Source organism: Oncorhynchus clarkii, chromosome 1 (assembly GCF_045791955.1).
Source record: "Oncorhynchus clarkii lewisi isolate Uvic-CL-2024 chromosome 1, UVic_Ocla_1.0, whole genome shotgun sequence".
Lineage (NCBI taxonomy): Eukaryota > Metazoa > Chordata > Actinopteri > Salmoniformes > Salmonidae > Oncorhynchus > Oncorhynchus clarkii.
This window is the reverse complement of record NC_092147.1, coordinates 89,522,579-89,534,605: the sequence shown is the minus strand read 5'-3', so window position 1 is coordinate 89,534,605 and position 12,027 is coordinate 89,522,579. Positions and strand designations below refer to the sequence as shown.

Below are 12,027 nucleotides of genomic sequence, written 5' to 3'. Positions count from 1 at the left end.
GAATGGGATAGGAAGTGACGTTAGAAGTGTTACACAGTGAACGGGACAGGAAGTGACGTTAGAAGTGTTACACAGTGAATGGGACAGGAAGTGACGTTAGAAGTGTTACACAGTGAACGGGACAGGAAGTGACGTTAGAAGTGTTACACAGTGAATGGGATAGGAAGTGACGTTAGAAGTGTTACACAGTGAACGGGACAGGAAGTGACGTTAGAAGTGTTACACAGTGAATGGGATAGGAAGTGACGTTAGAAGTGTTACACAGTGAACGGGACAGGAAGTGACGTTAGAAGTGTTACACAGTGAATGGGACAGGAAGTGACGTTAGAAGTGTTACACAGTGAATGGGATAGGAAGTGACGTTAGAAGTGTTACACAGTGAACGGGACAGGAAGTGACGTTAGAAGTGTTACACAGTGAACGGGACAGGAAGTGACGTTAGAAGTGTTACACAGTGAACGGGACAGGAAGTGACGTTAGAAGTGTTACACAGTGAATGGGACAGGAAGTGACGTTAGAAGTGTTACACAGTGAATGGGACAGGAAGTGACGTTAGAAGTGTTACACAGTGAATGGGATAGGAAGTGACGTTAGAAGTGTTACACAGTGAATGGGATAGGAAGTGACGTTAGAAGTGTTACACAGTGAACGGGATAGGAAGTGACGTTAGAAGTGTTACACAGTGAACGGGACAGGAAGTGACGTTAGAAGTGTTACACAGTGAATGGGACAGGAAGTGACGTTAGAAGTGTTACACAGTGAATGGGACAGGAAGTGACGTTAGAAGTGTTACACAGTGAATGGGATAGGAAGTGACGTTAGAAGTGTTACACAGTGAACGGGACAGGAAGTGACGTTAGAAGTGTTACACAGTGAACGGGACAGGAAGTGACGTTAGAAGTGTTACACAGTGAACGGGACAGGAAGTGACGTTAGAAGTGTTACACAGTGAACGGGATAGGAAGTGACGTTAGAAGTGTTACACAGTGAACGGGACAGGAAGTGACGTTAGAAGTGTTACACAGTGAATGGGACAGGAAGTGACGTTAGAAGTGTTACACAGTGAATGGGACAGGAAGTGACGTTAGAAGTGTTACACAGTGAATGGGATAGGAAGTGACGTTAGAAGTGTTACACAGTGAATGGGATAGGAAGTGACGTTAGAAGTGTTACACAGTGAACGGGATAGGAAGTGACGTTAGAAGTGTTACACAGTGAACGGGACAGGAAGTGACGTTAGAAGTGTTACACAGTGAATGGGACAGGAAGTGACGTTAGAAGTGTTACACAGTGAATGGGACAGGAAGTGACGTTAGAAGTGTTACACAGTGAATGGGATAGGAAGTGACGTTAGAAGTGTTACACAGTGAACGGGACAGGAAGTGACGTTAGAAGTGTTACACAGTGAACGGGACAGGAAGTGACGTTAGAAGTGTTACACAGTGAACGGGACAGGAAGTGACGTTAGAAGTGTTACACAGTGAACGGGACAGGAAGTGACGTTAGAAGTGTTACACAGTGAACGGGACAGGAAGTGACGTTAGAAGTGTTACACAGTGAACGGGACAGGAAGTGACGTTAGAAGTGTTACACAGTGAACGGGACAGGAAGTGACGTTAGAAGTGTTACACAGTGAACGGGACAGGAAGTGACGTTAGAAGTGTTACACAGTGAACGGGACAGGAAGTGACGTTAGAAGTGTTACACAGTGAACGGGATAGGAAGTGACGTTAGAAGTGTTACACAGTGAATGGGACAGGAAGTGACGTTAGAAGTGTTACACAGTGAATGGGATAGGAAGTGACGTTAGAAGTGTTACACAGTGAATGGGACAGGAAGTGACGTTAGAAGTGTTACACAGTGAATGGGACAGGAAGTGACGTTAGAAGTGTTACACAGTGAACGGGACAGGAAGTGACGTTAGAAGTGTTACACAGTGAATGGGATAGGAAGTGACGTTAGAAGTGTTACACAGTGAACGGGACAGGAAGTGACGTTAGAAGTGTTACACAGTGAACGGGATAGGAAGTGACGTTAGAAGTGTTACACAGTGAACGGGATAGGAAGTGACGTTAGAAGTGTTACACAGTGAATGGGACAGGAAGTGACGTTAGAAGTGTTACACAGTGAATGGGACAGGAAGTGACGTTAGAAGTGTTACACAGTGAATGGGACAGGAAGTGACGTTAGAAGTGTTACACAGTGAACGGGACAGGAAGTGACGTTAGAAGTGTTACACAGTGAATGGGATAGGAAGTGACGTTAGAAGTGTTACACAGTGAATGGGATAGGAAGTGACGTTAGAAGTGTTACACAGTGAACGGGATAGGAAGTGACGTTAGAAGTGTTACACAGTGAACGGGATAGGAAGTGACGTTAGAAGTGTTACACAGTGAACGGGACAGGAAGTGACGTTAGAAGTGTTACACAGTGAATGGGACAGGAAGTGACGTTAGAAGTGTTACACAGTGAACGGGATAGGAAGTGACGTTAGAAGTGTTACACAGTGAACGGGACAGGAAGTGACGTTAGAAGTGTTACACAGTGAACGGGACAGGAAGTGACGTTAGAAGTGTTACACAGTGAACGGGACAGGAAGTGACGTTAGAAGTGTTACACAGTGAACGGGACAGGAAGTGACGTTAGAAGTGTTACACAGTGAACGGGACAGGAAGTGACGTTAGAAGTGTTACACAGTGAACGGGACAGGAAGTGACGTTAGAAGTGTTACACAGTGAACGGGATAGGAAGTGACGTTAGAAGTGTTACACAGTGAACGGGATAGGAAGTGACGTTAGAAGTGTTACACAGTGAACGGGACAGGAAGTGACGTTAGAAGTGTTACACAGTGAACGGGACAGGAAGTGACAGGAAGTGACGTTAGAAGTGTTACACAGTGAACGGGACAGGAAGTGACGTTAGAAGTGTTACACAGTGAACGGGACAGGAAGTGACGTTAGAAGTGTTACACAGTGAACGGGACAGGAAGTGACGTTAGAAGTGTTACACAGTGAACGGGATAGGAAGTGACGTTAGAAGTGTTACACAGTGAACGGGATAGGAAGTGACGTTAGAAGTGTTACACAGTGAACGGGACAGGAAGTGACGTTAGAAGTGTTACACAGTGAACGGGATAGGAAGTGACGTTAGAAGTGTTACACAGTGAACGGGATAGGAAGTGACGTTAGAAGTGTTACACAGTGAATGGGACAGGAAGTGACGTTAGAAGTGTTACACAGTGAATGGGATAGGAAGTGACGTTAGAAGTGTTACACAGTGAATGGGACAGGAAGTGACGTTAGAAGTGTTACACAGTGAATGGGACAGGAAGTGACGTTAGAAGTGTTACACAGTGAACGGGACAGGAAGTGACGTTAGAAGTGTTACACAGTGAATGGGATAGGAAGTGACGTTAGAAGTGTTACACAGTGAACGGGACAGGAAGTGACGTTAGAAGTGTTACACAGTGAACGGGATAGGAAGTGACGTTAGAAGTGTTACACAGTGAATGGGACAGGAAGTGACGTTAGAAGTGTTACACAGTGAATGGGATAGGAAGTGACGTTAGAAGTGTTACACAGTGAATGGGACAGGAAGTGACGTTAGAAGTGTTACACAGTGAACGGGACAGGAAGTGACGTTAGAAGTGTTACACAGTGAATGGGATAGGAAGTGACGTTAGAAGTGTTACACAGTGAATGGGACAGGAAGTGACGTTAGAAGTGTTACACAGTGAATGGGATAGGAAGTGACGTTAGAAGTGTTACACAGTGAACGGGACAGGAAGTGACGTTAGAAGTGTTACACAGTGAACGGGACAGGAAGTGACGTTAGAAGTGTTACACAGTGAACGGGACAGGAAGTGACGTTAGAAGTGTTACACAGTGAACGGGACAGGAAGTGACGTTAGAAGTGTTACACAGTGAACGGGATAGGAAGTGACGTTAGAAGTGTTACACAGTGAACGGGATAGGAAGTGACGTTAGAAGTGTTACACAGTGAACGGGACAGGAAGTGACGTTAGAAGTGTTACACAGTGAACGGGACAGGAAGTGACGTTAGAAGTGTTACACAGTGAACGGGACAGGAAGTGACGTTAGAAGTGTTACACAGTGAACGGGACAGGAAGTGACGTTAGAAGTGTTACACAGTGAACGGGACAGGAAGTGACGTTAGAAGTGTTACACAGTGAACGGGATAGGAAGTGACGTTAGAAGTGTTACACAGTGAACGGGATAGGAAGTGACGTTAGAAGTGTTACACAGTGAACGGGACAGGAAGTGACGTTAGAAGTGTTACACAGTGAACGGGATAGGAAGTGACGTTAGAAGTGTTACACAGTGAACGGGATAGGAAGTGACGTTAGAAGTGTTACACAGTGAATGGGACAGGAAGTGACGTTAGAAGTGTTACACAGTGAATGGGATAGGAAGTGACGTTAGAAGTGTTACACAGTGAATGGGACAGGAAGTGACGTTAGAAGTGTTACACAGTGAATGGGACAGGAAGTGACGTTAGAAGTGTTACACAGTGAACGGGACAGGAAGTGACGTTAGAAGTGTTACACAGTGAATGGGATAGGAAGTGACGTTAGAAGTGTTACACAGTGAACGGGACAGGAAGTGACGTTAGAAGTGTTACACAGTGAACGGGATAGGAAGTGACGTTAGAAGTGTTACACAGTGAATGGGACAGGAAGTGACGTTAGAAGTGTTACACAGTGAATGGGACAGGAAGTGACGTTAGAAGTGTTACACAGTGAATGGGACAGGAAGTGACGTTAGAAGTGTTACACAGTGAACGGGACAGGAAGTGACGTTAGAAGTGTTACACAGTGAATGGGATAGGAAGTGACGTTAGAAGTGTTACACAGTGAATGGGATAGGAAGTGACGTTAGAAGTGTTACACAGTGAATGGGAGTGTTACACAGTGAATGGGATAGGAAGTGACGTTAGAAGTGTTACACAGTGAATGGGACAGGAAGTGACGTTAGAAGTGTTACACAGTGAACGGGATAGGAAGTGACGTTAGAAGTGTTACACAGTGAACGGGATAGGAAGTGACGTTAGAAGTGTTACACAGTGAATGGGACAGGAAGTGACGTTAGAAGTGTTACACAGTGAATGGGATAGGAAGTGACGTTAGAAGTGTTACACAGTGAATGGGACAGGAAGTGACGTTAGAAGTGTTACACAGTGAACGGGACAGGAAGTGACGTTAGAAGTGTTACACAGTGAATGGGATAGGAAGTGACGTTAGAAGTGTTACACAGTGAATGGGACAGGAAGTGACGTTAGAAGTGTTACACAGTGAATGGGATAGGAAGTGACGTTAGAAGTGTTACACAGTGAATGGGACAGGAAGTGACGTTAGAAGTGTTACACAGTGAACGGGATAGGAAGTGACGTTAGAAGTGTTACACAGTGAACGGGACAGGAAGTGACGTTAGAAGTGTTACACAGTGAATGGGACAGGAAGTGACGTTAGAAGTGTTACACAGTGAACGGGACAGGAAGTGACGTTAGAAGTGTTACACAGTGAATGGGGGAAGTAGGAAGTGTTACACAGTGAACGGGATAGGAAGTGACGTTAGAAGTGTTACACAGTGAACGGGACAGGAAGTGACGTTAGAAGTGTTACACAGTGAATGGGACAGGAAGTGACGTTAGAAGTGTTACACAGTGAACGGGACAGGAAGTGACGTTAGAAGTGTTACACAGTGAACGGGACAGGAAGTGACGTTAGAAGTGTTACACAGTGAATGGGACAGGAAGTGACATTAGAAGTGTTACACAGTGAATGGGATAGGAAGTGACGTTAGAAGTGTTACACAGTGAATGGGATAGGAAGTGACGTTAGAAGTGTTACACAGTGAACGGGACAGGAAGTGACGTTAGAAGTGTTACACAGTGAATGGGACAGGAAGTGACGTTAGAAGTGTTACACAGTGAATGGGATAGGAAGTGACGTTAGAAGTGTTACACAGTGAACGGGATAGGAAGTGACGTTAGAAGTGTTACACAGTGAATGGGATAGGAAGTGACGTTAGAAGTGTTACACAGTGAATGGGACAGGAAGTGACGTTAGAAGTGTTACACAGTGAACGGGATAGGAAGTGACGTTAGAAGTGTTACACAGTGAACGGGACAGGAAGTGACGTTAGAAGTGTTACACAGTGAATGGGACAGGAAGTGACGTTAGAAGTGTTACACAGTGAACGGGACAGGAAGTGACGTTAGAAGTGTTACACAGTGAATGGGATAGGAAGTGACGTTAGAAGTGTTACACAGTGAACGGGACAGGAAGTGACGTTAGAAGTGTTACACAGTGAATGGGACAGGAAGTGACGTTAGAAGTGTTACACAGTGAACGGGACAGGAAGTGACGTTAGAAGTGTTACACAGTGAACGGGATAGGAAGTGACGTTAGAAGTGTTACACAGTGAATGGGATAGGAAGTGACGTTAGAAGTGTTACACAGTGAATGGGACAGGAAGTGACGTTAGAAGTGTTACACAGTGAATGGGATAGGAAGTGACGTTAGAAGTGTTACACAGTGAATGGGACAGGAAGTGACGTTAGAAGTGTTACACAGTGAATGGGACAGGAAGTGACGTTAGAAGTGTTACACAGTGAATGGGATAGGAAGTGACGTTAGAAGTGTTACACAGTGAATGGGACAGGAAGTGACGTTAGAAGTGTTACACAGTGAATGGGACAGGAAGTGACATTAGAAGTGTTACACAGTGAACGGGATAGGAAGTGACGTTAGAAGTGTTACACAGTGAATGGGACAGGAAGTGACGTTAGAAGTGTTACACAGTGAATGGGATAGGAAGTGACGTTAGAAGTGTTACACAGTGAATGGGACAGGAAGTGACGTTAGAAGTGTTACACAGTGAATGGGACAGGAAGTGACGTTAGAAGTGTTACACAGTGAATGGGATAGGAAGTGACGTTAGAAGTGTTACACAGTGAATGGGACAGGAAGTGACGTTAGAAGTGTTACACAGTGAATGGGACAGGAAGTGACGTTAGAAGTGTTACACAGTGAATGGGACAGGAAGTGACGTTAGAAGTGTTACACAGTGAATGGGATAGGAAGTGACGTTAGAAGTGTTACACAGTGAATGGGACAGGAAGTGACGTTAGAAGTGTTACACAGTGAACGGGATAGGAAGTGACGTTAGAAGTGTTACACAGTGAACGGGACAGGAAGTGACGTTAGAAGTGTTACACAGTGAACGGGATAGGAAGTGACGTTAGAAGTGTTACACAGTGAACGGGACAGGAAGTGACGTTAGAAGTGTTACACAGTGAACGGGATAGGAAGTGACGTTAGAAGTGTTACACAGTGAACGGGATAGGAAGTGACGTTAGAAGTGTTACACAGTGAACGGGACAGGAAGTGACGTTAGAAGTGTTACACAGTGAACGGGACAGGAAGTGACGTTAGAAGTGTTACACAGTGAATGGGACAGGAAGTGACGTTAGAAGTGTTACACAGTGAATGGGATAGGAAGTGACGTTAGAAGTGTTACACAGTGAACGGGACAGGAAGTGACGTTAGAAGTGGTCAAAACACAGAACAAAAATAAACCCTCCTTCAAACAGCACACACACACACACACACACACACACACACACACACACATACACACATACACACATAAACACACGCACACACACACACACATACACACATACACACATACACACACACACACATACACACATACACACATACACACATACACACATACACACATAAACACACGCACACACACACACACATACACACATACACACATACACACATACACACATACACACACACACACACACACACACACACACACACACACACACACACACACACACACACAGACACACACACACACATACACACATACACATACACACCCTTATGAGCAGTTACCTTGGATTCCCCTCCACTCAGCACGTTAACCATCACCTCCATGACAGTCTCATGCATTCCCAGAGCTCTCATCAGGTTAGGATGTTGATAGAACACCTTGTTGTTCATGATGTCTCTGTAGAGAGACCAGACCAAGAGACAGGCAGGTAAACAAGCAGAGCTCTCATCAGGTTAGGATGCTGATAGAACACCTTGTTGTTCATGATGTCTCTGTAGAGAGACCAGACCAAGAAACAGGCAGGTAAACAAGCAGAGCTCTCATCAGGTTAGGATGCTGATAGAACACCTTGTTGTGTCTCTGTAGAGAGACCAGACCAAGAAACAGACAGGTAAACAAGCAGAGCTCTCATCAGCTTGGGATGCTGATAGAACACCTTGTTGTTCATGATGTCTCTGTAGAGAGACCAGACCAAGAGACAGGCAGGTAAACAAGCAGAGCTCTCATCAGGTTAGGATGCTGATAGAACACCTTGTTGTTCATGATGTCTCTGTAGAGAGACCAGACCAAGAGACAGGCAGGTAAACAAGCAGTGCTCTCATCAGGTTAGGATGCTGATAGAACACCTTGTTGTGTCTCTGTAGAGAGACCAGACCAAGAAACAGGCAGGTAAACAAGCAGAGCTCTCATCAGGTTGGGATGCTGATAGAACACCTTGTTGTTCATGATGTCTCTGTAGAGAGACCAGACCAAGAGACAGGCAGGTAAACAAGCAGAGCTCTCATCAGGTTGGGATGCTGATTGAACACCTTGTTGTTCATGATGTCTCTGTAAAGAGACCAGACCAAGAGACACGCAGGTAAACAAGCAGAGCTCTCATCAGGTTGGGATGCTGATAGAACACCTTGTTGTGTCTCTGTAAAGAGACCAGACCAAGAGACAGGCAGGTAAACAAGCAGTGCTCTCATCAGGTTAGGATGCTGATAGAACACCTTGTTGTGTCTCTGTAGAGAGACCAGACCAAGAAACAGGCAGGTAAACAAGCAGAGCTCTCATCAGGTTGGGATGCTGATAGAACACCTTGTTGTTCATGATGTCTCTGTAGAGAGACCAGACCAAGAGACAGGCAGGTAAACAAGCAGAGCTCTCATCAGGTTGGGATGCTGATTGAACACCTTGTTGTTCATGATGTCTCTGTAAAGAGACCAGACCAAGAGACACGCAGGTAAACAAGCAGAGCTCTCATCAGGTTGGGATGCTGATAGAACACCTTGTTGTGTCTCTGTAAAGAGACCAGACCAAGAGACACGCAGGTAAACAAGCAGAGCTCTCATCAGGTTGGGATGCTGATAGAACACCTTGTTGTGTCTCTGTAGAGAGACCAGACCAAGAGACAGGCAGGTAAACAAGCAGAGCTCTCATCAGGTTGGGATGCTGATAGAACACCTTGTTGTGTCTCTGTAGAGAGACCAGACCAAGAGACAGGCAGGTAAACAAGCAGAGCTCTCATCTGGTTGGTAGTGTGTAGTGTGTAGTATCTAGTGTGTAGTGTGTAGTGTGTAGTGTGTAGTATGTAGTATGTAGTATGTATTATATAGTGTGTAGTATGTAGTATGTAGTGTGTAGTATGTAGTATCTAGTGTGTAGTATGTAGTATCTAGTGTGTAGTGTGTAGTATGTAGTATCTAGTGTGTAGTATGTAGTATGTAGTATGTAGTGTGTAGTATGTAGTGTGTAGTGTGTAGTGTGTAGTATGTAGTATCTAGTATGTAGTGTGTAGTATGTAGTATGTAGTATGTAGTGTGTAGTGTGTAGTGTAGAGCCCTTACCCCAGCCCTCTGATCATCAGTTTCTCCTCCTCACGCCCCATGCTGAAGGGTTAGTATGTAGTGTGTAGTATGTAGTATGAAGTATGTAGTGTGTAGTATGTAGTATGTAGTGTGTAGTATGTAGTATCTAGTGTGTAGTGTGTAGTGTGTAGTGTAGAGCCCTTACCCCAGCCCTCTGATCATCAGTTTCTCCTCCTCACGCCCCATGCTGAAGGGTTAGTATGTAGTGTGTAGTGTGTAGTATGTAGTATGTAGTGTGTAGTGTAGAGCCCTTACCCCAGCCCTCTGATCATCAGTTTCTCCTCCTCACGCCCCATGCTGAAGGGTTAGTATGTAGTGTGTAGTATGTAGTATGTAGTGTGTAGTGTAGAGCCCTTACCCCAGCCCTCTGATCATCAGTTTATCCTCCTCATGCCCCATGCTGAAGGGTTAGTATGTAGTGTGTAGTGTGTAGTATGTAGTATGTAGTGTGTAGTGTGTAGTGTAGAGCCCTTACCCCAGCCCTCTGATCATCAGTTTCTCCTCCTCACGCCCCATGCTGAAGGGTTAGTATGTAGTGTGTAGTGTGTAGTATGTAGTGTGTAGTGTGTAGTATGTAGTGTGTAGTATGTAGTGTGTAGTATGTAGTGTGTAGTATGCAGTGTGTAGTATGTAGTATGTAGTATGTAGTGTGTAGTGTAGAGCCCTTACCCCAGCCCTCTGATCATCAGTTTCTCCTCCTCACGCCCCATGCTGAAGGGTTAGTATGTAGTGTGTAGTGTGTAGTATGTAGTATGTAGTGTGTAGTATGTAGTGTGTAGTATGTAGTGTGTAGTATGTAGTGTGTAGTATGTAGTGTGTAGTATGCAGTGTGTAGTATGTAGTGTGTAGTATGTAGTGTGTAGTATGTAGTGTGTAGTATGTAGTGTGTAGTATGCAGTGTGTAGTATGTAGTATGTAGTATGTAGTGTGTAGTATGCAGTGTGTAGTATGTAGTGTGTAGTATGTAGTGTGTAGTATGTAGTGTGTAGTATGCAGTGTGTAGTATGTAGTATGTAGTATGTAGTGTGTAGTGTAGAGCTCTTACCCCAGCCCTCTGATCATCAGTTTCTCCTCCTCACGCCCCATGCTGAAGGGTTAGTATGTAGTGTGTAGTGTGTAGTATGTAGTGTGTAGTGTGTAGTGTGTAGTGTGTAGTATGTAGTGTGTAGTATGTAGTGTGTAGTGTGTAGTATGTAGTATGTAGTGTGTAGTATGTAGTGTGTAGTGTAGAGCCCTTACCCCAGCCCTCTGATCATCAGTTTCTCCTCCTCACGCCCCATGCGTACAGACAACAGCGATCTGATCTGTCCCAGCGACGCCAGCAGTTTGATGGTGTCCTCCACAGAGACTGAGTTGATGGTGTAGGCCTTGGGCAGGGCCCGGACCTGGCCCCCGATGCCGTCGTACTGACGGTGGAGTAGGACAAACATGGCTCTGATCAGCTCTGGGTCCTCCATGATGCTCTCCTGGGCCCAGCGTACCATGGTCTCACTGATCAGCTGCTGCAACGTGCCTGAAGGACCGGAGGCAACGCACCGCGGTCAGACACACAGCAAAGCACTGGGACAAGGACAAATGGTCTACTCTCTCTATTCAGACAGAGTCAGAGACAGAGACAGACACACAGAGACACACAGAGAGAGAGAGAGAGAGAGAGAGAGAGAGAGACAGACAAACAGAGACAGACAGACAGACCCAGAAAAGGACCAGCTGTCTAATCAACTCATACCTGATGCCAGATCTGTTAGTGCTGTCTAATCAACTCATACCTGATGCCAGATCTGTTAGTGCTGTCTAATCAACTCATACTTGATCTCAGATCTGTTAGTGCTGTCTAATCAACTCATACCTGATGCTAGATCTGTTAGTGCTGACTAATCAACTCATACCTGATGCCAGATCTGTTAGTGCTGTCTAATCAACTCATACTTGATCTCAGATCTGTTAGTGCTGACTAATCAACTCATACCTGATGCCAGATCTGTTAGTGCTGTCTAATCAACTCATACCTGATGCTAGATCTGTTAGTGCTGTCTAATCAACTCATACCTGATGCTAGATCTGTTAGTGCTGTCTAATCAACTCATACCTGATGCCAGATCTGTTAGTGCTGTCTAATCAACTCATACCTGATGCTAGATCTGTTAGTGCTGTCTAATCAACTCATACCTGATGCTAGATCTGTTAGTGCTGTCTAATCAACTCATACCTGATGCCAGATCTGTTAGTGCTGTCTAATCAACTCATACCTGATGCCAGATCTGTTAGTGCTGTCTAATCAACTCATACTTGATCTCAGA

The 12,027-nt window shown here is 45.1% G+C and overlaps 1 protein-coding gene across 1 annotated transcript in view; it reads right to left on the bottom strand.

Moving 5' to 3' along the window:
* LOC139411176 (ryanodine receptor 2-like) overlaps window positions 1-12,027 on the bottom strand; it is a 338,127-nt gene that overhangs the window by 185,121 nt on the left and 140,979 nt on the right. Inside the window, exons 39-40 of the mRNA XM_071157129.1 lie at window positions 10,967-11,240; window positions 7,940-8,054 (exon numbers count right to left, since the gene is read on the bottom strand). Of these exons, the coding sequence (XP_071013230.1) occupies window positions 7,940-8,054; window positions 10,967-11,240 (389 nt within the window). The remainder of the gene's footprint in view (window positions 1-7,939; window positions 8,055-10,966; window positions 11,241-12,027) is intronic.